Here is a 26,452-nt window from a genome sequence, read left to right on the forward strand (position 1 = left end):
GGTTGTGGTCAGGGTGTTTCTGGCAGAAGGGAGGGGGATGGAACCAGTGACCTTTGTGTCCCCTCGTGACCGGTCAGCCCTCACTGGTTAGAGGCCCTGACCATAAGAGAGGATGAGTGTCTTCACGTTGGTTGGCCTTACATTGTTCAAATCCCAGGGAGTTTCCAAGCAAGCAAGCAAGAAATCCCAACCAAGCAAGAACACGCCAAATCATAACATGGCTCCTCTGGACCAAAACAAAAGGCAGAGGATGGGACGTACCAAGTATGTGTAAGAGAAACATTGCGACATCAAGGTGAAGTGAAATGTACGTTGTGGGAAAGGCATAAGCTCGCAATATGTGGTTGTTAAATGTAAGGGGAGGATTCACGCACATAAATCAATCCAATGACGCAACGTCATCTGTGAATCTGTGGGAACTTCCAGGAAAACCTGCAGGAAGAAGAAGAAGGTCATAACTCATACCATCATCTCCTCAGGAAGCTCTTACATGAAGACCCAAGAGACGTAAATGCTGTTGAAATTCTGTGGAACAACGTTTACGAATCCTCAACGCCTAACGCCTAACGCCTAACAAGCAACAGCAAACTGGATGACCTGCGGCTGATGTGGTAACATGGAACTGCCGGTGTGCTCATGGGTCATTTCAACATTTCCCTGGAATATACAACGGAAACACAGAATATGGTCATTTCAACAGTCTCTCAATTACCCCTGATTATTCTACTTCTATTGAATCTGTCAATCAAATTCTGCATTTTCACACTGGTATTGGCACTTGGCACTGCCCTCGATCCACCTACGCTCAGCTTTTAGGTTCAAACAGGCTCAAAGATCTTTCCCTCGGGTGAACAGTGATCAGATAGATGGGATAAAGTGACATGATGCACAAACTCTGTAACGGAAATGTCACAATATGGTATCCTGGCCGCTAAAAACAAACCATTGTTGTGACATAAGTGTGTCATAAGTGAGAGTGTTGAGGTTCAATCACACTACGTTATCTAATGGAGACCTGATGTGACTGAATAACTCCTCCAGAGATCGATAAGGCCTGTTTAAGGGAGTTAAGGGAGGCTTATGTGAGGCTGAGCTCATTCCACTGCGGGTTATTGGATCAGCCGTGCCTCCGATTTTGCCGTGAGTGAAACTTTTGTGCTTTCACAAACAAGATCCTCCTTTTTTTTGGTTTTTTTCAAAACCACATCCTGACAGACGATTTCTTCACGCCACGTTCTGTTTCATGCATTGTGTCTTTTACGGCCTTTTGCTTCCCAGTCGGGCGATTTGTTGTCAAGGTTGTAAGCGAGCAAGAATTCTGCCCCTCTAGAGACGGAGGCAACCTTTTAATAGACTAATAACACGAAAATACAGGAGGAACTGAAACAACCTCAACAACAAGAATGTGACTGAAGTGTTATTTTAGAATGTGGGAAGATGTTCTGACATTTGCATAGACGGTATCAACGTAATGACCATGGCCATTTACTCCTGAAGTCTTTCCTGTGCGGTGAAGATGGGTTATTATCCTCCCCAGGGTGGGCGTCAGGCTGTCATGTGATCCAGAGCGGTGGAGAGAATCTGAGTACGAGCACATCAACCCCCCCCTTCCTCCCTTCGCCACATTCTGGGGTCGCTGTCAGTGCCCCTGGAGGAATTACCCCCTGACACAAGTTCTCAACACAACAGAGCTTTTGAGGATGTCCAGTGGGTTATGGGGCTGAACATCAAAGCAGCCATTCACCGAGGTTCACTGGAGACGCCATGCTGCATTGACCACAGGGGAGACGGAGCCTGAAGAAGTGTGCAGGCTGGACCGAGGCTTGTTTTCGTCTCCGCTGTGATTTCTGGCAAGACCCGGAAGATGTCAGGGCATCGGTCCATGACCCTGATGAAGACGGTTTCAGAGCCAAAACAATTTTTCGGTGACCTTCTGTGTGGTTTCCAGCTGACACTTCACACGGTATATTTTGATGAACACGCTATGAGGAGACACAGTAACACCAGGCCCTCTGGAACAACACTCCTGATATTTACGAGGCCTTGTTCTTAACTTGAGTACTTCCATTTTGTGCTTCTTTTCCTGCTCCTTATGCTTACACTTACTGCCTTACACGGCTGTAGTTGCCGGTTACTTTGCAGATTAAGACGACACTTCAACTCAAAATATCACGACTGTTGGCTAAACATCACAGCCTTGTTTGGGTTGTCAACACACTTGATGACACAATGTGTAACACGGATATAACATGTTAGAAAGGGAAAGTAGGTTGTGAATGTATTGCTGTGTAGGTTTAGAGCTGAATGTAAAAGCATTTTCATCGACTGGTGTGAAACGTTTGTCGCCAGACTTGTATTTCCAGTTTAAAAAGACTTGTGCGACCTCCAGAGGCGACACTGACAGATATCATCCGTCACAATGACAGCAATGAGCAACACTATGCATATTTACAATACAGACTAATGTCAAACTGTCTGAGTGTAGCAGGTACTGCATACGGGAAGTTTTCCAAGAGATAAACAGGCCAATGAGACGTCTTTTACAGTGCAGAGCAGCATGCATGTGATGACAAACAGTGCAGCGTCTGTGTTTTCTCTCCGCCTGCAGAGAGAGAGAGAGAGAGAGAGAGAGGCTGAGCTGATTAGATAAGCGATGTGTACGCAGAGAGAAGCCTGTTGGGCTCATGTGAGGGGTCCCGTCCCTGATACATGGGATGAAAGGCTGGACGGGGAGAGGGCTTATACAACCAGAAGAAAGATTAGATGCATGTGAACACACACATACACACACACACACACACACACACACACCCACACACACACACACACACACACACACACACACAGGCCGAATGCACACCTGTATCAGTTAAGAAATATTTGAAAGTTACATCAGGAAAACCACACGTCTACATTCTGAGGAGACTTCTGTGTTTTTGAGGAACAAAACTGACTTCTTTCCAGCAAATGAGGACAAAAACATCTGAACAGTTTTGCTTCTGTGGCAACTTCCCATATTTACTCGATTCTTATATGTGCAAAACACACACACACACCTCTTTTTTGTCTCTCTGCCCTGATAACTTACGAGAACATCTGATGACTCATACAGGTCGCATCTGTCTGAATACACATCTCACACACACACACACATACACACACGCACACACACCGTTTCACTTTGGATATCTAGTAAGTGTGTCTTCCCACTCCAAGATGGCTTCCTGGGCTGAAGATGTGCACAGCGTGGTACTTGTTTGTTTTAATAACAGCCTGGTCTGTAACCTCGACCTTGACCCACTCACATGTCCTCAGAGAGAGACGGGGGGAGAGAGAGAGAGACGGGGAGAGAGAGAGAGAGAGAGAGAATGAATAAAGTGCCGCTGACTGACCTGCAGGCTATGTCATTAACGTTGGAGCGCCATGTGCTTTGTGTTACTGGCTCTCATGCCGTGTCGACTCCTCGCTGATGCTGCATCACTTCACCTTACAGCTGGGAAACACTTCACACATCTGCTTTCCCAGCAAACTGAAGACACGGACTCACTTTCTGACTTATTAATGTGATTCTTTGATAGAGATTTGACTTTGATGTCTGTGTTCACATGTGAGCGTCTGAGCCCGCCTGTCAGATCTGCGCCCGTTTATTCATCAAAAGCAGAGTCGTTCCGGCGCCGTTACCGACTGTGCAGTTCTGCACAGATATTGTAAACACTTAAGAGAACATTGTGTCCAAGAGTAGAAGGAAGACCAAATGTCAAGGGAGGATAAGGAATTCCTCTTTTGCTTTACGTCACATTCAATTGAACAAACATTTTTGTGTCCTCAGCTCCTCTCGACCTGTTTAAGTGGACATATCTGGTTGTGTACATTAACATAATTGCAGTCGGCTCCAGGCAGTTTCAATGTGGCGAGCAAACTTCAACAGAGATCCACAAAGATAGTCCACTTCCATTTCTCGTCGTCTACATTTGCATACAGAACGAACAGGATTGTTTCTGTACTGTGGACCGTGAAAACTGATAAGCATTGTTTCAGGAGACCTTTGAAACACGCGCATGAACACGCATCGACATCAACACCTTCATTAAATAACAAAGCCCTCAGATAGAGTGGATTTTAGACAGTACATGACTTTTATTCATCACTGTGGCAGGAGGAGTGCAGCATTGGTCATTCTGTCAGTGCATTTGAATGGCAGGTCAGGTTAACTGCTCTCAGAACACAACAATGGCATTGGTTGACGTATTTGTATTTGTAAATTTACAACATTTAAACAATTCCCTGTACAATCTAAAGCCTGTTATAACTTTATGTTAACTTAATAGACATGATTTCTAAAGTTAGCGCCACAACTTACCGTGACATTGTACAGATACATTTGCACGTTGGACGGTTTCAGTATTGTGACTGTCCTGCTCTTCAGTGACCTCGCTCCCCTCAGGGTCACTGGCAACGGAATTGCTCTAAACACAATTATACTCCACAGGGAAAGCATATTAGTAAGTAGTAACAATAAATCCACAAATGTGAACACAAGGTCGTATAGACGTAACACTGTACAGACAGGTCCATGGGTTCGCCCTGAGATGAACACTGACATCATGTAATACTTCTTTGGCAGGTGCATCATTAAGCACTCAAAACGATTCGTTTCCCCCATCGTCTCCTTGAGAATATGTTTGCGAGCGTTGCGGCGCAGCTCCGCCCGTCAGACAGACGACTCATTGTGGAACACCTTCGCTTTGAGATTCCTCAGGCTGCACTGCAGGTTGGAGCTGGTTTCTGACTGCAGGGCCTCGGAGAACTTGACGTCATAGGCGCGGACGCCACTTTTCCTCTTCATTGAGTTCTGGATGGTCTCAGAGGTAAAGTAGTACACGATGGGGTCGAAGCAGCAGTTGGACACGGCGATGCAGAGGGCTATGGGGTAGATGGTACGGACCACCGACTCGGTGAAACAGTCAGTCAAGGTTCCTGTGCGGACCAGAGCGTAGAACACCAAATTGACGTTGTATGGGATGAAGCAGAAACAAAAAATGGAGAGGTGCACAATGATCATGCGCAGGATCTTAGTTTTGTTGAGCTTCCCTCCGTGACTTAGGGTGTCGGGGCGACGCAGGGTCTGCAGCACCATGACGGAACAGCAGACGTTGAGGAGCAGAGGGATGATGAAGCCCACCGTCACGATGAAGACCACCACCTTGGACACCTGACCCTTCCACTGCTTGGCGGAGAAGTTCTCGAAGCAGTACTTGGCCGAGTTGTTCATGTTCTGGTGTGAGGTGGTGTCCAGCATGAAGCCCGAGGGGAGGCTCCCTGACAGGACCAGCACCCACACCGCAGCACACACTATCTTAGCGTTGCGCTTGGTCCTGAGCGTCCTGGAGCGCAGAGGGTAAACGATGGCCAAGAAGCGATCCACGCTAATACAGGTGAGGAAGAAGATGCTGCCGTACATGTTGGTGAAGAACAGCGAGCCAGAGAGCTTGCAGAGCACGTGACCGAACGGCCAGTTCCCGTTGATGAAGTAGAAGACCCTCAGAGGCAGCGTGAAGACAAACAGCAGGTCGGACGCCACCAGGTTCATCATGTAGGTCGTGGTCTCGTTCCTCAGCTTCAGAGTGCAGGTGAAGATGTAGATGGCGACCACGTTGGTGATAAGTCCAAACACGAACACGATGCTGAACACTGCGCTGTACAGAGGGTATTTGAACCCATCGTTCTTACTGCAGTTGAGACTCTCTTGTTGGGCGCCAGAGACCACTGGTGAGGTCATGTTGTTACATGTCAGGGTGAAATTGTCTGGTGAGCCGGTAGAGTTGTACATCCTCAGACGGAATCAACAGAGTGATGAGGGGAGTCTGTTAAGTGACAGCGATACGACCAAAGAACTCCGTCCTGATGAAGGATGCCTTTAAAGACGCTCTCATCTGGGAAATTAGGGCAAAGTTTGATTCAGTGTCAGACAGGCGTGCGCCCGGTTAGCACGTTTCCCTCCCCTGAGCTGGATGAGTTATTTTGAGGGTTACCTCATGTTGAAAGGACCCCTCCCAAGGGACAGAGACGCAGGCTGGAGTGTCCTCCCCTCCCCCTGCCCTCTCTCAACCAGCCAGCGCCCCACAAGCTGCAGGCTGAAGCTTTACTTACTCAGACAATCAGTCACACAAACACCTCTCCTCTTCAATCAAGTTGCCAACCAAGGCTTGTTAAATCCACACAAGGAATGAGAGCAGATCCCCCTCCAGGTCCACTAGTCCTCATGGCAGAACTCTCCCCCTTTGTGAGAACTCCAGTCCAGTTTATCCTTTAGGTTTTGTCCTCTTCACTTGCAAAGCGACTCCACCACAAATCTCCAGCCCCCAACCTGCTGCCCATGAGAAGAAGTGAAGCTTGAGTTCCCCGTCTCTGGGTGGCAGCTTGAATTGTTTTGGCACTGTTTCTCCTCACGCTCTGTTTCCTGCCCCCCCTCACGTGTCTCTCTGTCTCTCTCTCTCTCTGTCTCTCACTCAGTAGCTGATTGACTCACTCAGTATTGGCTCCTCTGCTACGCCTCCTTGCCTCAGCCTCAGGGCTTCTGCTGCACACTCATCTGTAGGGAAGCACACACTGAGTTGCTGCTTCTCCTTTGTGCCGGTTATCACTCACACACACTTTTTAGTACTTTGAGTGGAGGGGAGAGCATTTGTAGTAGCTCCTCCCCCTGCCTCCTCTCCAGCTCCTCCCACTCCTTTGTCTGCACTTACAGTTAAAGAGGGAATCCACTCAAGAGCTGCATTCTGGGACCACAAGGTCACACTGCCTGCAAGTGTGGAAGAGTTTGGTGAACACGAGTCATGGAAACGAAAAGTATTTTTATACAGATTATAACTCTGAAATGAAAGCTTGAAACCCCCAAATTTGAATGAAACATTGAATTCCAATCAGTTACTTAATCTGAATTTTCAGTACTGGACTTAGATATGATAGAACATTTCAAGCAACAATATGAGTTAACCTGATAATTTTTGAAGCATGTTATTTATTATATTTAACAGGTCAATAATTATACAATATATAATAATATATTAAAGATTAAAGACTATTGAAAGACTTGGATGACATCACTGAGATGTAACCTCTATAAAAGTATTTAAGTGGCTAATATTACAAAATTACCTACTTACATATCCAGCAGACACAGAGTAACACAAGCATCCCAATCTGTCACTCAGCTGTCTTTATATTTTTGTCACCACCAACTCCTGAAGAAAATATCTCCACCTCTCACTCAGTGATATTAAACTTTCTTCAGCAGCTAAATATACGGATACATTTAATACATTTGGGGTTAAATCGTTCACAGTGGCTACAAATGGAGGTGATTGGTAGAGATCAAAGGTCTGAGATTTCCCTTCAGCCATACAGAGATTTAATATTGTATACACTCCTTTATAAAGTCGCCAAAAGTGCCTGAGAAGTTCACTTAAACCCTGAGATTATTGAAAGAAAGTCAGCCTACAGGAAACTCAACTGTATCCTCTTTTTTGACTCTCTGTGTGGGCAGCAGCTCTGCTAAAAAGAAGACTGTTTTATTCTGTAAAGTACATTGGCAGTAGACAGAATGGAGAGCTTTCTCCATTCAGCCCTGCTCAGCTGCCCTTGTCCGTACTGCCCACTCCTCTCTCAGCACTCTGTGAAACTTGCATTCAGCTTCTCACTGAAAAGGAACTCTCCACTTGGCAGTCAGCAAAAGCATCAAGCTCTTTGTTGTGTGTGAAGTAACTTAACAGGGCAGAATGTGAATTTTCGGAATAATTAGTCTCAGACAACTTGAAAGGGTTGAAGCAGCTTGTAGATCGCCCATGTGGCTCCTGGATGCTGTCAGTAGTTTGAGACATATTTGGTGTTGCATGGTGCTTATTGTTTGGTTCATGTTCGTATGATACATTGTTGAGTTTCCTGCCTGTAAAACGAATGAATGCCTGGCAGAGCAAACAAGTGCTTTACTGCCGGGGGCCTTATTTGTAATTCTTTGAATGAAGCCTTTCAAAGATAAGAGTTGTTTTCATAGTTATGACACTATTTCACCATTTGGGAGCGATTCCAGCTGTTCACACTTGCACGTTCTGTCTCAGTTGCGTGATATTATTTCAAAGATCCTTTCTGACCTCACAGGGTTACCAACAATAGCCAAACAAACGAAGGAAAATCTCACAGAAAATCAAAGACACTGGGTGTTTTATGGCCAGTGGCCCTCAGCGCGCCGCAAAATAAACACCATCAAGGCTGGAGCAGAGTGTTCAAGAAAGTAAAGAACGTGTACTATTGTCTGCTGCTCACAACAGAGTTCCATCTAGCGTATGAAAACAAGCTCTTCACATGCAAGTATGTGGTCGCTAAACAAAAACACGAGGTTGACATCCCTGGACTGTTAAATTTCTCACAATGCCAGGAAACTGTGCGGCACCCCCAAGGCCAAGAGCGAACAACACAATGGCAGAGAGCCGGCGACAGATAACAGGTGACATAACGCCGCTGGGTTATGATGATCGATCGCAGTGAGGCTGGAGGAATCACAAACTGATGGGACACAAGTTTAACTTCCTTTGAACCAAGCATGGAGGAATCTTACAGTATGAGGTCAAGGCCAGTCGGTGGCTCTGACTCATTCAATCAGCACTTTTTCCTGTAACTCACACCGGCAGACTTAGATTGTTCTCCAATTAAAGCAATGGGGTGATTTCTTCAAGTTTCCATCAAGATAAGACTGAAATGGTCACAGTGGTTTTATGCCTATTGCAAGTCTGAGTCTGAGTTTGAGTGATTTCTAAGGAATGATATGAGTCCTAATCTCATGGCTGGGGGTTTCAGATGTTGCATCTGCGTGCTAACTGGTTATCTGGAAAGCTGGCTGCTGTGGTTGAACCTCAGCAGGCCGTCGCTGGATCAACGCCTATCCTTCCTCTTTACTCTGTGATGTGACAATTGTCTCATGAGTCACATCTCTTTTGAAGAGACACTGAAATGCTAAGTTAAGGTCTGGTGTCACAGTGTGGTGACAGGATTCTATGCTGATGAGGAATAGAATCAGGCAGAAGGTTCTTTACTGTTTCATATTGAGGAAGTAGATCTTTATCTTTTTGCTTATCTGCTTCTGTGGCCTTAACTTGTTTCAAAGTTAAGTGGGTCTTAAGTGGTCATCACATTTAAAAAGGTTGTGGTTTGCAGAATGCCCATCGTGCTAAATTGGTTGAAAAAGCAAACATAACCACCCACACACACCCCTCATAGCCTGTCGCCTGTATTAGCAGCAACACTCAGCACCGTTCTCACAAGCTCAGACATCAACACACTCCACTTTCGTTTCCTGCATGACTCACTGGACTCTATAGAAATTTTTGAGAGTACAGAAAAGCTTCACTGTGTGGAAAACCACTCACCTATAGATACTCAAGCTGGAGATGGAGGTTGTTTCCAGTGGGTGCCAGGTTGAGAGATACCGAGTCTTGATTCCAATGAAGGTGAAATCCAGAATAAGAACTGGTTGTAAATAGAGAGTAAGTGGGGCTGAAATAATGTTTATCTAACTCTGAAGGCGCAGAAATAAACAAACCCCCTGCTGAGTGCAAATCCATCAGAGTTAATAGAAGAGTTGACGCCTCCTCTGAGCCGTTACCAGCTCTGACAAACAACAAGACACCCGCAGCAACCTGGCAACCCCGAAGACACCAGAATGAGAAAGGAACATTCAGACTATAACAGAAATGTAACCCTTTACCACCTTTGATGTATGAATGCATGCATGAACTCCACATAGCAGAGTGTTGGGTTGAGCTGCTCGGTGCTAAAAACAGGGCCGTCGACTTCTCTGGCGCCTCTGGCTTTTGCACAATGTTTGGAACTTGGAAGTGTTCACTAACCGCTCCTCTTTTCATTCACAAGCACCTTCTTCTTCCTCCCCTCACCCTTAAACTGTCTACTTCCATTATTTATGTTCCTGTTTGCCAGCATATTCTCGTCCCATCTGACCAGACTCTTTCACCACTGAGGGTCATGTTTGCCTGCAGAGAGGAGGAGACCAACTGCTTCTCTGTCAGCAGATGTTATTTACCCTCTTTCACGGATACTGAAGGATGAAATGAAACTAAAAGTATATCACGGTTGTTTGGACTTGCTCCTGTACGTTGGTAGGGGAAAGAGGATATGGTGTCTCTTGGTGGCTCCAGTGAGGCGGGAGATCACAAGCAGGCAGTGAGAGAAGCCAGAGTGAAACAATAAGAACGGCATGAGAGGCGATGAGGAGCAGAACAGACAGACAGCTTCCCGTCCGTAGAAGCATGACGCACACGTGTTTCATTCTGGGTTCAGACTGAACTACGGCTCCAGGCAGTTAATGGAGTCACACAAAGGGAGTTCAGTTTGGGGAATCTACTCACCGTCACGTCGCTGATCCATAACGCGATAGTGTTTGTGTGCACAGTTAACGTCGGCATCTGTGTGTGTTGGCTCCCTCCTGCACTTCCTCATTTTCTGTGTGAACAGTTTAACGGTCACTTGGGTGATTTTCTCTAATCCTCTCATAGATTTTGCCTGTAAAATATCCTAACTGACTTATTCTCATTCATTATCACCACTCAGGATGTTGCGTTCAGATAAAGGGTCTGTCAGCAGGATGAGCAGCAGACGGGGTTTGATGACATTTTGTGGGACTTTGTTTGAGAAAGACTCAACACAGATACAGAATTTGTTTGATCTTATCTAAACTTTAACATGACAAATTAGGGCATTTGTTGAGTTTGTCAACACTTCCAAATCCAGATATGGAGCAGGATATATTAAGTATCACAGGTTTCATTGTTTGTTTGTTTATGTTTGAAGGCTGCATGTAATATTTTCATATTTCATATTTTTAGTTAAAGTATTTACTTAGGCAACAACAAATGTATATTTCTGACATATACAGTAAGATATCTACATATTATAACCGTATCCTTATATGAACTTGTGCCAAATAAGATTTAAGACGTGGGATTGAATGAACAACTTCATCAAATTCAATAAAAACCAACATGCAACCAGTTCAAGCAGGCCAACGGTTTCCCCCTGCACCCAAATCTACATCCAGTAGCAGCCCGCTTGTTTGCAGCACGCCGTTTGCAGCACGAGAGCAAACAATAGGTGTGAAAACCTCACTGTGCACCGAGGATGAACCGCAGGCTGCACACAAACACGTTGTATACGGTTTACACGCTCAGCTGCTCCACACTGCCCCTTACGGCCCACAGCTGCTAGTGTTGCCCAAATGTGCGACACAACGAGAGCGGTGTTTCATGTAACATGGCCTCTGTGTGTGTGTGTCAGATATTACTCTGTCCTGTTATCATGACAATAACACATAAAGTAGATGTAATGTTTAGTAATGCATTTTTAATATCAGCTGTTACAACCGAGGCCGCTGTAAGCAGCTCATCACATTTTCAATACAAAATGAGAACACGCAGGCATATTAGTTATTATCAAAATGTCCCCCCAAAAACACAATAATTGGCATGCTAATGTAAAAGAATGAGTTGCATTCTACTTAGTGGAATTGAGTGTGACTTTAATCTGGTTATAAGATCAGATGCCATTAGATCTGTATGAGACCTGGGCTAACACAGTCAGTTGGCAATGACACTGGGCTCCGGCTCTATCTTATCACCGTGCGGTGCTACAGAGGGGGGGAGGAGGAGAGATACGCTGCCGACATGTGAGGAATAAACGTAAAAAGCAAAGCAACGGCAAAACTTGTGTAAACATATCGAATTGCAAGGAAATGCAACTGTAAATATCAGCTTGTTAGTTCTGCAGTGTAACATACACACGCTTTAATATGGAGACAGCTGCACATAGAGTTAATCACCATGAGTAAACATGCATTAGGGTGACGTCATCTCCCTTTAAACGATGACTCGGGTCGAGCTCAGCCTCCCCCCCTCCCCCACTTCCCCTCCATCTTCCCGCTGATGGAGGCCCGATGCGATTACAGCGAATAACAGAGCACGAGTTAGTCGGTACAAACAAACACATAGTAACCACGAGACTGAATGGCAAAGGTGCGTTACTAAAGCGGTGAAACAACAAAAGAACAATTGCGATGTAAATGCGAGACGAAGATATAAAATACAGATGTTCAGTAAAAAAACAAAAAGGGGGTCAAGGGTCAAGCTTAGATACACAATGTTTCCTATAATCAATTTAAATGTTACGTCTCCAGACAAAGAGTTTGAGAAGCAGCAGTTTTTGTTTTGATCACTTGGTGGCTCAGTTATTGTGTTTAGTGTAAATCCTTCCCTGGTGCAGACTCACACACACACACACAACTATCATTCGTGGATCTCAACCTCAGACGACAGCGTCATCGTCGATCAGAATCGTCTCTATATGGAAGTTAGACGCTGAAGTGTTTTGTCTGTTATGAAGGTAGTGACAGAATAAGAGCGTCCGTTTGCACGTCTCCGCGTTTCCCCGTCTTGTAACTGGCGGTGTAACCCGATATATATCTATACGCTCCTCGCCAGCAGCACTACACTGCGTATGTGCTAATCTAGGACGTAGTAACACTCAAGCTTCAGTCGAGGGTGAAACCTTAAACTCGTTTACATCCCCTGTAACAAGGCTTTGAAGTATTGATCAGTTGGTGTTGACTTTGGTCTGAGGTCGACGTTTCGGACCTCTGTGAGCTTTTCAAAGCGTCTGACGTTTCTCACGGCTGCGGGCTGAGTCAGTTTTTGAAGGCTCCGTAGCGACTGGCCTTACTGATGAAGTTCTTCAGCAGGTCGTGGTCCATGTCGGCAAATGCCTGCGTCTGTGTGACGGCTGTTAGGTGGTTGATGCAAAACTTGAAGCAGAACTCCTCCAGGTCCTGAAAATGAAAAGCGGTGGATTTGTCAGTGTCGGGGAGCGCAACAAAAAGAAAAAAACACCCCAACAAAGCCGCGGTCCGTCTGAGCCTCCGCCGGGCCTCAGGGTTTACATGTCCCGCCCTGAACGTACCCGTGCCTCGTACTTGACGGCGGCGGACAGCAGCGTGATGGCGTTCTCCTCAGAGATGCCCCTCTTGATGGTTTCCTGGCACAGCCGCTTCAACCTGGTCTCCCTGTAGTATGTCGCCAGATCCAGCAACCCTGTGACAACACAGACCAACAGCCTAAGCACCGCCTCACTCCCACGCCTTCTACCGCCTCTGAAGGACTGCGCCGCACACTTTCAGCTCACCAATAGCGTCCTCTGGTGGTAGGTTGATGGTATCTGTGTAGAGGTACTCCAGGAAGGCTCGGTACACCAGGTAGGAGAACTGGTGCACCTCGATGGACTCGTCATCCGATTCATTCAGCAGGGCCCGGAAATGCTCGCACCTGGAGGGAGAAGGAGGGAGAAGGATGAAGAGTGAAGAAGCACCGATCCAATTGTTTTTCCAGTTTAACCAGTTAAATTTAAGTGCATCTCATCATTTTCATCATACTAACTCATGCACTCTCAGTTCTCTCTGGGTTTGTGTGTGTGTGTGTGTGTGTGTGTGTGTGTGTGTGTGTGTGTGTGTGTGTGTGTTGCAGTGGCAGACAGCCTGACTCCTTCCTACTGACGAGTGCGAGGCAGAGCGAGGGCTTGAATGCAGATATCGTGTGTCTTGGTGTGGTTATAAAAAGAAAAAGGGGAAACAATAGGTCTGACTTTGCTTCCTCGTGACATTAACAGGAAGGAGGAGGAGGAGGAGGAGGAGGAGAAGGGGGAGGGGGAGGAGGAGGAAACGGCCGCACAGATGCTACACAGAGGCCACTCCACACACGTGTAGGTTAACTTCATTACCGCCCTTATAGACGGCCGAGTGTGTGCGTTGTTGTCATCACGACGGCCGCAAAATCTACAATCCAGACACATAATACTCGTGCGTAACCATGACAACAATCAGGGATACACGTCGCCCCACACCTCCATTACTCACCGCCAATAAACAGCCTCTGGATTTGATTTGAAAACAAGATGGAGACAAACAGGTGCAGCTGTTTACAATCAGGGCCCGGCTCAAAAGAACTAAAGTAGTTATGAATTGATGATCTGTCAGGTTGTCTTTGTTGTTGCCGGGCTGCAGCAGTGCCGCTTGTGTCCGCAAAGTTCTGTCAGTTTCAGCAAAAAAACCCTGTTCTCTGTGTGTGGAGTGAGCGTGGCGGTGATGTCGCCCGTGAGCTCGTTTATCAGGCAGCGTTCATTAGAGGAGCACAGACGGAGCTGCTGGTGTTTACTGAGAGACGCACAGCAAAGTAACCAGGGCCATCAATCAGCAGAATCACACCGGCTTTACACCTTTACGCCCAGATAGACTCAGAGAAGGACACAAGAACATGCCCCTGTGTAATCCATTGTAATTAACTCTTTCCTCGCTCACATTTGGATGCGTCGATTTAAATGAATGATTGATGAAGATGAAACGCAGCTCTTATAAAGTTAACAATTACATTCGGAAGGAAAGGATGAGCTCGTCCTTCTACAAGAACATCCCAAAGATGAACTCTCCTCATCTACAAATCATTAATCTCACTTATGGCATTTTCCCTCTGATGTCATACAGGAGCAGGAGTACAGGATGTGGCTGTGTGTGGTGTGTGTGATGCGTGTTCAGCCGGGGCGTTCTGCTCTACCTGATCTTCAGCAGGGCTTTGTGGACGTGGATGCATTTCCCATCCACCAGGAACTTCAGGTCCGAGATCTCTGGGCTGTCAAACTCCTTCTTCAGTGACTGAGCCACAGTCAGGTAGTCGTCTCCATCTGGGGCACAGAAAAGAAACGTTGCTTAGGTTAAAGTCAATCTCAGGCCTGTTTTCATAAATTTATGAAAGTCTTGGTTAGAGTATTTTGTTTCCGGAGGTTTCCATAGATTCATCACATTTAGCTTCTTCCACTTTATTTCTTTAGTACCTTGAGGTGTTCTCTCTGTTCCAGACCACATGTCTCAGGTGCTGTGGCCTCGTTTTAACACTAAGGCCCGCTCACACACACTCACACACACTCACACACACTCAGCTGAGGCTACAAAGTTCTCTGGAGCTTTGAAGAATGATTCTGCTGAGATTAATCTGATGAAAGACAACGCCCATAAATCATGGCTCAGGTTTTATTTTTGGAGCGTTCTGTGAACTCCGGTACCACCCTGTGCTAACTCTGAGCTTTTAACGGATATTCCTTCAGAAAAGACATTCTTCAGCTCTTATACTTAAACATTACAGCGTTCGGCTCTCCACTCGACTCTTCCTGCCGTGTTTACGCTCTTGGTTGTGAGCAGTCAGACTGTAAATGAGATCAAACAGCAAATGAATGGCTGCAGGAAGCGGACAGGAAACAGAGCTTCCTGTTTATTTCTCAGACTGCTTACAGGAATTCTTCCACCTGCGTCCGCGTTCCAAACCCGAGGGCACAGGGGGGACATTACATGACATACAGATAGAGCTGGACTCCTAAAAAGCCTCTGACCTACTGAGAGGAGATGCCACGTGTCCGCCGGCGTGGCGAAGCAGGCGAACACGTCATCGGTGCTGCTGAAGTGCGTGAGGTGGGGGCTGGCCACCGCCTGGCCCCGGCACTGGCCCCACATCAGGACCTGCCCGCTCTGGGTCTTGGCGGCCGACGTGTGGCTGGTGTGACACGCCGCCACCTCCACCATCCTGGAGACAAAGACCATGTCATCTCAGAAAAAGCATTTGAGGGATTAAATTGACCATTGTTTGCGGCGCCAACGTCAGAGAATGTCTGGTGACCCTGTGAAGTACGTTGAGTTGCCTTTGAGACGTTTAGTGAGTGAATGTTTCAGCCCGTTGCCATGTTGACCTTGGAGACATGCTGCGGTGTCGGCACAGAGGTGTCACTGCTAATTTTAACGCCGGGGGAGAGAAGAGATGAACCACTAACCTCTCCTTATCTGTGTTTATCAGGGTGGGAAGCGCCTGGTTGCTCTTATTTCCCGTCCCCAGCTGCCCGTAGGAGTTTGCTCCCCACGCATAAGCAAAGCCCTCGTCCGTGAGCGCCAGTGTGTGTGCGTATCCACAGGCCACCTGGATGAGGAAGGCCAAGGAGAGATATTAATGTGCAGACCAAACGGAACCACAGCGACGTAATGGAAGCGTAGTGAAACGAGCCCCTGTACCTGAACTACAGTGACGCCGTGCAGCGCAGCAATCCTGCATGGCGTCTGCTGATTGCCATTGTTCCCCAAACCAAGCTGCCCGTTGCAATTGTATCCCCAGCCATAGATCTACAAACAAACAGACAGAGGACAGATTTGGCTGCTGAGACCGGCTGAGAGCACAGATTGACTCGTTTTCCCATCCAGGTTGGCGTCGTCCTCGTACCTCTCCATTGTCCAGCACAGCCATGGAGCAGAGCTGACCACAGGCGATGTTAACCACCACTTTGTTCTGCAGGCAGCTGCTGACCCGCCGCGGCGTGGGCTGGTTGGCGGTCGACCCCGAGCCTACTTGACCCGAGTTGTTGTAACCCCAGGCGTACACCTGAAAGCCGAAACAAAGCCGTCAGCGTTCCCGGGGCGGATCTACGGCGAGGGCAGAAACCCCCGAAAGGAAAGACGCGACGGAGGATTATTTACTTCTCCGTCAGTGGTGAGGGCGATGGTGTGATGAGAGCCACAGGCCACCTCAGTCACCCTCTTACTCAGGAGGTTGGTGGACACCAGGGCAGGCGTGAGGCCGTGGTTGGTGGTGCCGTTGCCCAGTTGGCTGTAGCCGTTGTGACCCCAGGCGAACACTTCTCCATCTGCAAGGGGCAGCAGAGGAAAACGCTATCCATGTTGTCTCAGTGGTTAATGTTCTATTAACGGATAAGAGGCGTTTAACATTTGCACCTTACGTATGACAATCTGCATCTTTTGATCATTAAGCAAATACAGCTCGACTTTAAAATACTGATTAGGCCTTTAAAGGTTCCTCCAAGTTCATACGGTCCCTTTCTGATGCAACAATCAAATTCAAACGCAGCACATTTAAGGCAGTCAGACTCTATTTAAAGATGTTGTGATGCACTGAACTGGGCTACAGACGGTTGCATGTGAAACCTTGTTTGTGTGTTTGTTGACTGATCTACCTGCAGTAGCGATGACCACATGCGGCCCCGTTCCGTAGCTGAGAGACACAATCTTCTTCCCGCACAGGATATCGATTCTGCGCGGCTCTATGGTGCTCTGAAGGTCTCCCAGTCCTAAACAGCCACTGCAGTTGGTGCCCAAAGCAAAGACCTGCCAGACCCAGACATCCCTGTTGAGCTGATACTGAAGCGTAACGAACCGCACCCAGACTACATGAATGTTTTAAAAGTCACAGTGTGTTGAATCATAACTGGTTGAACCACAGAGACAAACAAACAGATGATAATGGGAGATGGAGGCACACGTTGCACCTGTGCAGAGGATAGAAACAGAGCTCACACAGGTATTAGGCCTGTGTGGCTAAAGATAGACTCATTCTATCTGCTTATCCTCACGTCTGGAGCTCAACAAGTCAGTTTGAGGGCTCCAGCTTTTTTTTATTTGCACTCCTGAGCACTAAATACTTTGCTGCAGGTAATGAAAGCAATATTCTGAAAGTAGATTAAGTCTGTCGAGTCTTGCAAGCCAACTCGGTGTCAGAAAGAGGATTAAAGTCACAGCCTGACTGTTACCTCATCATTAACCGTGACATAGAGGGCTTCGTTCGCAGCGCTGCCGAAGACGCAAGCCTGCCGGATAAGCCTCAGCTCCTCAGGTGGGAGGAGGGCAAACACCGGCCACTTCCCCACGTCCAGCATAATACTGTGAAACGAGACAACAAGCAGGAAGCCAGACAGAGAGAGATTATGATTAATTATGATCCAATAACATCAAACTTTGCTCCTTCAGACTTCTCTTCTCAGCCAATCAGTAGATTTAAACTCCAAACAATTACTGCTGCTGATATGTTTACGAACAAGTTGTGTTTGTGTGTTCTAAAGGTGTGGTCCTGATGGTGAAGCTGCCTGTTTGTGTGTATTTGTGTCAAGAATGTGTTTTTGTATTGGCTGAATGAAGTTGATGTGAAAGTTAATGGAAGGATCTTCACTTATTCTTCATTTACAGCACAATCTTTGATAGTTTGGTATCACTTTAAATCGATATACACTCAATAAGCCATAAAGCTACTGCCCACTATACAGTATGAAGCAGGATCATCTACATTAGATGATAAGCTGTCCAACCCTCCCATTGTTGTTACCGATATTTGATGATCAATAACAATGAACGTGTATTAGAACAATCCCAACACAAATGTAATGCTGCACCACAACTTGTCAGAACATTAAAGTTATGTTATGATCAAGAAGAAAAAATAGATTTATAGAATAGAAAACCCGTCAGATCGTTAAAGTGTTGCGTCAAACGCCCTGCAGTCTGGAGTTTAAAAGCTAAACAAAGTAGCAGCTTCATGCTCCATCTATCAGCTAACGTCATGTAAACATCAACTAGCAGTGACTTACATATATAAATACATTCTTGGTTTAGTTAGTAAAGGAAATGTGTTGTAAACTTCATGTCAGCGTTTCTTCTGCACGGATCCGCAGAAGTCTGAAGCTCACCTGGCTGCTGTTGTGCTACTGTGATGGTCAGCGGCGTCCCGGTAGAATAGGAGGCGATAATGGTAAATTATCTCGCAACATTATGATAAACCGATTCAGGTAACTGGTGGTTTCATGGCTGTCTGTCTGTCATTCTGCTGCGGAGAAGCTCCGGGGCCGAATGTGTGTGGACGCAGTTTGTTGTTGCTAGCTCGCAGCTCGTAGCTTCGCTGGAAGGAGAAGCGAGAGGACTCACGCGCTACTTCCTGTACTCTGCTGCGGCGTTCAGTGAAAGTCGGAACTTTTTTGTTCCCGTTACCGAAGATACAAGGCGTTTGCGTGTCTGATCAGTTTAACGCCATATTATCAATATATATATTTATCTTTAATAGGGTATATGTAAGAAATAGTAATGCATTCATTCTCTATACTCACTTGTCATGTTATTTTATATACTTTACTTCAGTATCTGGTATAGGGAAATGAATCCTATTATCAACCGTCACTACTTCTAACGGCAGATACTGATCTTGGTCAAAAGTATGTGGACATGTCGGTTAGCTATGGAGGAAGAATGATGTTTCAGTTTAAGAACTCTTCAGGTGGACAAAGACATAGTTTGTTGAGTTTAGTGTAGAGGAGCTTAGCCAGCGTGCAAAAAGCAAAAAGCAAAAAGTCTATCCTCAAAAAACACTATTGGGACAGACTGAAAAGCCACTGACGAGCCAATCCTTATTGTTATTATGCACCAACATTAGCTGCCAACCTCGCTAATGCTCTTTTGGATGAATTGAGTAAATCCCTGCAGGCATGAAGCAAATTATTGAGGAAAACAAAGACTGGAGCAAGTCTGCATTAATGCCCATGGTTTTGCAATTAGAAGTGAATCAATTACACAAGTGTAACGTTTTAGCGTTTTATTGTTTTATTTGCTTCATTTTACATGTTGAATGTGTGTGTATGTGTGTGTTAGTGTCAGAGCTTTGCTTAGTTGTAGGTCAGAAGTCTAATCAAATGTCTCAGGGCAGATTATAGTTGGTAGGGGTCATAACGTTGGTGGGGCCCATTTTTCAGGCCAGTTTAAGGTAATTTAAGTACTTCATTTATCTTGCTTTAGCTTTACCCAGATGCAGAACATGCAGGTGTTCTACTTTCACATCTGTTTCTCGGTTTGATTGCATTTTCTCTGTATCTTTCTCCCAGTTCCATAATCGTTTGCCTGCTAGGCAGAAAGTCACTTGCTGCTGGTTTCGTTTGACCATAAACTACCGTTTAACACAACTGCACAGTTCAGTTTAAGCAAATTAAATTTCAAGTCAAATACTTAAAGTGACTACAATCCCTGCACACAGGCTGCTGTGACAGTTTATGACCAGCAGGTGGTGTTGCTGGACACTTGCTCACAGCTTTCTTCACTAGGATAATATGTGTGATGGATTCATGAATGTCTTGGACTTTTAAAATAACCTAATTAATTGATTTATTCAATATTAAAACGTAAAAGTTTTCGTAATTAATATTACTTTCAGGTCGATAACTGGTATACTTTTTGTGTTGTTGAGAGAAAACATTGAATATACACTCTGTACATTTAGAGCTTTAACCTGTTGTTTACACGCTGTACGTATTCGCCTTGTATATTGTGTATTGAAGTGATAAAGCGTTATTTTTGCAGCATTGGCAGGTCTAAATCCTCTGCTGACTCATCACTCAGCACACAGCATCTTATTGTAATTACATTAATTCCATGCTTAGTCATGCTTATCATACCTATTTTTTTTTATCAGTGGAACATTCCCGTTTTGTTTTGACATCACACATTTATTTATTTATTAAAAAACCACACATATGTCTCCGTTTCTTCAAATCACAAACGTCGCTCCTGGAGGAATTTGGGACTCGTCATCGTTTGCTGCACTGCGCATGCGCACAGAGCCCTGGAAGTGATGGCGACGTTCCAGCCTTTTATACGCGGAGCAGGGTTGGATGGAAAGTTATCTCGATAAAATTGACAGCTAAGCAAACGTTGTCGACATTTAACAGCGTCGCCGTCGCTGGCTGTTTACTTCGCTCTGTTTTAGCTCGAGTTTACGCGCAGACATTGACGTTAAACGCTCGACTAAAGCTCATATTCATCTCGCTAACTATTAGCAAGGTAGCATTAGGTAGCGGTAGAGACTAGCATGTCACATTCTGCCTTCCCCGGTGTTTAGCTTCGGCCACCCGTCACTTATCCCTCTCAGGAGCGCGTCAACAATTATCGGAGAACAATTGTGGGAAAAGTTGCTCGTCGGATTCATCTGTGCGTGTCTGAGAGTGAGTGAAGTCCGCCGCCGCCGCTGCTGCTGCGCCGCCTGACAGAGTGAGTATCTGCTGCTGATCCTTACTGACTGACTGACGGACTGCAGTGGATTTGCTGTAAATTGTAACATTATTAGAGAAACGTGTCCAGTGCGAGTCTCAAAAAGCTGCGAGAAGCACACACACACACACGTACGCACGCAGACACACACACACACACACACACACACACACAAACACACACCTGTAGAGTAAACATTTGTCTGAATTAATCTGGATAATGACGGATGTTTGCATTGAACGCGTAGATAACCGTTTAGTAGGCGTATATTACGCAACTATGTTCTAATTTGGAGTTTCCGGCTGATTGCTCAGTAAAATCCACGCTGTGCTGATAGTTCCTCACTATGTGTGTCACGATATACACAATAAGACTGTATCATTCCTTTTTTTGTTGTACATTTTACTTGAAGAAAGCATTTAACATGACAGTGAGCATACAGTTAAGGGACATTTTGGAGATCGTTTTGGAGGAAGAGGGGGGGAGGGAGGAGAAACATACAGGAGAGAAGAGGGGCAGAGGGTTAGAAAGAGTGAGAGAAGGGAGAACTGGACTTTCTCATTCCTACAGTAAAGGACTAAATGACATCTTGACCGCATGGACAGTCAGCTCAGTCCTTTCTTAGCTTTTCACCTGCTGCAGCAAAAGTGCAACTGAGAAACAGCTGTTCTCTCCAGATGAGTTACTCTTGAGACACAATCAGATATGATGCTCAGCCAGTGCTGCAACAGATGTTACCGCAGTTTCAGTATGAGGCTAATTTTTTTAATGCTGTTTAACAGTAAAAGCATAAGTCTGCGCTGACAACCCTGGTATTGGATCGTCAGCGGGAGTGTGTAAGCCTCCATGTTCTCTTCTCTTGGTTTTTGCATAGGAATGACTTGTGGCACGTGGTTGTGATTGCCTTTGTTGATGTCACAGTGCAGGTGGTGACTCATCCAGCCCTTTACACGACAGCACAGCAGCAGCGCTCATTTCATTCCCTACTTCACCTCTATAAAATGGCTTCATCCTAGCAACTGACCCTGAAATCCCAAAACTTCAATTAATCAGAGAGAATGCCACGCCGCACACACTTTCCATGCATGTGTCAGTGTGTGTGTGTGTGTGTAGGTGGGAGGCCTGGTAAGTGGGGGTATGTTAAGAACTGCCTGCCACTTTGGACTTTCCCCTGCATGGGTTCAGGGAAGGAGAGGAGCGGTGATCGTTGATAGAAACATGGCTGATAGGAGTGGAAACCTTTCACCTTTGTGTTTCTCAAAGAACTTCCAATTTCAAAATTAATGGAACAGATATTTTACCTTTTGATTAATTAGGTTAAGTATCACAAAGGAAAGTGGACACATATGGGACTCTTAACCCAGGACCATAACTGCAATCCAGCACTTCCTGTAGCTCCTAATGAGGTTTCTAAACTTGTGGGTTGGTAGTTTGTCCGGCTCCTTCTGGGCCAACTGCTCCACCTCTCTCAGTTTTGATGGATGTTATTCTCCCAACTGTGAGATTCAGCTCTTTCCCTGATGATCGATGGGATTCAGATCAGGGCTCACAGCAAAGTCACTTCAGAGTGGCTCAGTCTTTATTGTCCTCCATTCCTGTCTGCTTGTGGAGGCATATTTTCAGTCGTCATCCTGCTGGACACAGGACCGGACTGACGCAGCTTTTTATGCTTTCCTCCCAAATGCCTTGACAGTCTTCAGCCCTCACTGTGCCTCGCAGTGGTTTCAAGCTCCCATCACCAGAGGCTGCAAAGCAACCCGCCCCCAAGCCTCACCCAGCCATCTCACTATTTCATGGTGGGGACAGTGTTCTCTTCTTTGAAGGCTTTGTTTTGTTTCCTGTGAACACAGAATGGAGCCCATTTTTATTCAGAAAGTGGCACAGAGTGAGACTTGAAACTCTCGCTCCTTCAGCTTGCATCTGTTTTGATTGTTTTCTTCCTTGTTTCCTTTCTCCACCATTTCTGCAATGCTGGAAGTATCACAACAGATATAATGATCTCTTATCATACGAAACAGTGACAATAACACTTTACTGTCGGCCAGGAGATTTGAGAATGTTGCCTTGGGGCTTTTTTGTTTTTGATCCATTGCCAACCGGGTAACGATTCTTTTGCCACATTTTTGTTTTGTTAAGTCTTCACAGCTAATTCTAAACATACACACAAACTGAGTGGTATTGTGTTGTATTGTAGAAAGATCTGCCAGTGACTTGAAGGCCTACTGACAGCAGAAGGAGCCTGCCATCATCTAAAGCCTGCTAGTAGGTTAATACTGGGCTAATCTCACATCGCTCCTCCACTCCAGCAGCACTTCCCTCGAGTCCAGTTCACTGACCATCACACTGTAAACTGACTTTGTTGTTTAAGCTTAAAGAGGGGAGGGACTAAAGCTGACAGATAAGCCAGATCACTGCCAGCCTGTGGAGCGCATGCGCTGCACAGTAATTAGGTTCAAGGACACATGTTCTGTTTCTCTCATGGTGCTCTGCTGTTTTGTTGTTACCCGTGTATTGACATCTTTGCAGACAGCAGTGGTGAGCTCACAGCAACTGAAAATGTGTTGCCTGGAGATAGATCAACACACACACACATATATATATATATATATATCTCTGTCTGTGTCTATAGGAATAGACTGACATGATGTGCACTCCACGATGTGCTTAAACTTATGTAACTGGTCAGTGTTCACAATATTTGTTTTGTTTGTGTGAAGGATGTGAGAAGACTTTGGACAGCAGTTGCTATTGGAGTCAGTGGTCCAGACTAATTATGACGTGGGAGTCACTTTGGCCTGAGAAACTCTATAGTTCTGTTGAAGGGTGGGATATTTGTCCATAAGCCATAATTAATCATTTCCTTCATTGTCTCCTCCCCTGCGTCTCCATTAGAAACACTGTACACACAAGACCAGAATGCAGTGTGTGCTCAATAACTCGTGCGTGATGTCTGTCATCTGACAAACATCAGGTCACATGACATCTAGGTTTTCTGTTACTCTCACTTCAAGGCAAACATTGGAAAGTTCAAGATCTTTCAAGCCAACTGATTGGATGATCAGGCCGAGTGTTTGGATTGTCTTCAGTTTTCCTCCTGCTTCTCCACACATTAGCTACACAACAAGGCAGGTGAGCGTCGTGCATTTGTCCGTGTACATATTTTGTCATATTTTGTTGTGGTTTTGTTGTTTACTTATTTAGTGATACTGGACGCTGAGGATGTTTGTATATTTGTTGACTCTGTGGCCGATGAAAGGAAGTGGAAGAACAAAGCTCCCGTTGTCATTTTGAGGTGATAGAAAATAGCCTTGAGTCTGTAGCCGCACAAAATGACAAAAACATTCAAATATTTTTGTGATATCTGATGCAGAAACAATCACTGAATTTTTGCGGTCAGACGGCGGATTGACAGAAAATTAATGAAGTCATGTTTTAATCACGAAAGCACATTCATAAGCAACTTTAATTAGAATCAGTACAATTATCATGATAAATGACAATTAGCATTTTCAGATGATTTATCACTGAGATTGCCGAGACAATCGCAGAAAGTAGTAACAAAGACTTCTGAATCCTTATTCTGCAGCAGCCTTGGACTGACTGATCTCCACATTACCAGGCTATTCTATGCAATGTTGTTGTTTTAGAGAAAGAAAAACTGAGATCCTGACGCAAAATAGGCAATGTAATGTTCAAGTCATTTGAAACAATAGGGTGACAGACGGGGCAACAGCAGGAAGCCTAGTGTGGACGCGGGGTCCTGGATGACATCGTGTTGTTGGTTGGATGATCTCTTAGGTACAATGACGATGTCATACAGCAGTGTAGGCAGCTACGCATCGCATCATAGGCTGTGGTAGAAAAAGTCACACGACACACACACAACCACAAAGAGGTAGAAGTAGTTGTGGTTAGGATTATGGGTAAAAACATTGATCCTGTGTCGAGTTGACTCCCATGGGTGCTGTGTGTGTGTGTTAGAGTCTGGAGAGTTTCGAAGTGTCACAGGATCAGAACATCAGAGCTCCTCAAGATTTACTTCACCAGCTGACTGAATACCAGGTTTGGGTGTTCAGGTCCCTGTAGTCCTCCTGTGATGCTCCTAGTCCATCACCGGGGCCTTTATGGTTCCAGGATCACCGGTCATGCATTCATAACAGTAATAAAGATGGTATGACAAACTGTTTCACACAGTCATTTACGTTGATTCATTCTCTTTTATGTCCTGCGTCAATCTAACAGCCAGGAAGACTCGACAAAAATACCAGCATGAGATTGTAGCACGTACTGTAAATGTCACTGGAAACAAACATGAAACATTCAACAGTTCAGAATCCAGATCGTAATCAAATGTCACGTCTCAGACATTTCTTCAGGGATTCTGTTGGATCTGGGTTTGAATCTGTTCCGTACATCCCGAGCTCAGTGACGAGCGGTGCCTCTCGCACGATGCGGTCGGGCTAAATGTATTTCTCCGCATGATTCTAATGACTTGACTGAAAAGCCCGTAGATCGTATAGCCGCAGACCCTCGCTGTTTTCCCTGAGCACTTACACTGACCGCCCTCTCTGTTGCAGGAGAACCTCTTCAGTGGTGTGAATGAGGGAGACATGGCAGACCACACCCCACCTCTGGAGTCCGGCCAGCTTCTCAGCTCTGAACTCCCAATGCTGGCCCCGCCGCCGCCAAACATGGTCAACGGGGAGGGCCCCCAGCAGGTACACACTTCTGCTTCTCTTTCACTGGTACTCTAGGCCGATCCCTGCCTTTTTTCAGCAGTGTCTGGTAATCTACACAACAAGGTCTTTGTCGATTTGCAGCGTGCCGGCTTTTCATTTGGACTCTCGAGGGCTTTGAGAGTTTCTTTGCAGCTGCATCGCACTCACTTCAGTATAGTGCACTGCAGGTACAGGGTGACTAATTGTGGCTTTTGTTTGTTTGTGTGTGTATGTGTGTGTGTGAGCTTTTCCTGTGTGAAGCGGTTGTCGCAGACAGAATCACTCAATTTGACATTTCCGTTGCAAAGTCTCCTTCTCTAATATTGATACGAGGTGACGGAATGCAACATAGGATGCAACATTTTATTCCCAGCTCGGTCCTTTGCCTGCAGTGTTTAGCTGGTAGGGCAGGTGTAAAAGGCCCTACACACACACACACACACACACACACACACACACACACACACACACACACACACACACACACACACACACACACACACACACACACACACACACACACACACACACACACACACACACACACACACACACACACACACACACACACACACACACACACACACACACACACACACACACACACACCTTGGGGAACAGCGCAGGTGTTCTCACTTATTGGCGTTCCCCTCAGGACTGTTTGGATGTGTCGACGCTGTGTTTGCGCTGGGAACTGTCGCACCTTTCACAGCTATGCACCAAAAACGCTGTCAGGCCAAAAACTCCTCAGCCCCCCCCACCCCCTTTGGGTTCTGTG

At 45.8% G+C, this 26,452-nt stretch overlaps 3 protein-coding genes across 5 annotated transcripts in view; 1 reads left to right on the forward strand and 2 right to left on the reverse strand.

The window, feature by feature from the left end:
• Positions 1 to 4,113: 4,113 nt before the first annotated feature.
• Positions 4,114 to 6,749, reverse strand: lpar6a (lysophosphatidic acid receptor 6a). The gene is made up of 2 exons (XM_076146384.1): positions 6,151 to 6,749; positions 4,114 to 5,933 (listed from the first exon to the last, which is right to left on the reverse strand). The coding sequence occupies exon 2, from the start codon at positions 5,828 to 5,830 to the stop codon at positions 4,712 to 4,714; it is 1,119 nt and encodes a 372-aa protein (XP_076002499.1). The 5' UTR covers positions 5,831 to 5,933; positions 6,151 to 6,749; the 3' UTR covers positions 4,114 to 4,711.
• Positions 6,750 to 11,389: 4,640 nt separating this feature from the next.
• rcbtb2 (regulator of chromosome condensation (RCC1) and BTB (POZ) domain containing protein 2) lies at positions 11,390 to 18,877 on the reverse strand. 2 transcript variants are annotated; one of them, XM_076146386.1, is made up of 12 exons: positions 18,616 to 18,872; positions 17,686 to 17,815; positions 17,113 to 17,263; positions 16,619 to 16,785; positions 16,365 to 16,523; positions 16,160 to 16,267; positions 15,925 to 16,067; positions 15,490 to 15,680; positions 14,661 to 14,787; positions 13,240 to 13,379; positions 13,018 to 13,148; positions 11,390 to 12,886 (listed from the first exon to the last, which is right to left on the reverse strand). In XM_076146386.1, exons 2-12 carry the CDS (start codon positions 17,809 to 17,811, stop codon positions 12,746 to 12,748), a joined length of 1,584 nt encoding a protein of 527 aa, XP_076002501.1. In that variant the 5' UTR covers positions 17,812 to 17,815; positions 18,616 to 18,872; the 3' UTR covers positions 11,390 to 12,745. The 2 variants fall into 2 exon arrangements, 1 of the variants encoding a protein (XP_076002501.1); XR_012961512.1 differs by lacking the exons at positions 11,390 to 12,886; positions 13,018 to 13,148 and having other exon boundaries at positions 13,245 to 13,379; positions 15,494 to 15,680; positions 18,616 to 18,877.
• A 1,660-nt stretch (positions 18,878 to 20,537) lies between these two features.
• fndc3a (fibronectin type III domain containing 3A) overlaps positions 20,538 to 26,452 on the forward strand; it is a 40,868-nt gene continuing 34,953 nt past the window's right edge. Inside the window, exons 1-3 of one of the 2 annotated variants that reach the window (XM_076145964.1) lie at positions 20,538 to 20,956; positions 23,968 to 24,085; positions 25,534 to 25,674. In XM_076145964.1, coding sequence (XP_076002079.1) covers positions 24,011 to 24,085; positions 25,534 to 25,674 — 216 coding nt within the window. In that variant the 5' untranslated portion in view covers positions 20,538 to 20,956; positions 23,968 to 24,010. The remainder of the gene's footprint in view (positions 20,957 to 23,967; positions 24,086 to 25,533; positions 25,675 to 26,452) is intronic. The other variant, XM_076145965.1, reaches the window with a different exon arrangement.

Source organism: Genypterus blacodes, unplaced genomic scaffold (genome assembly GCF_046128005.1).
Source record: "Genypterus blacodes isolate CSIRO-AG114 ecotype Tasmania unplaced genomic scaffold, CSIRO-AGI_Gbla_v1 ptg000032l_1, whole genome shotgun sequence".
Lineage (NCBI taxonomy): Eukaryota > Metazoa > Chordata > Actinopteri > Ophidiiformes > Ophidiidae > Genypterus > Genypterus blacodes.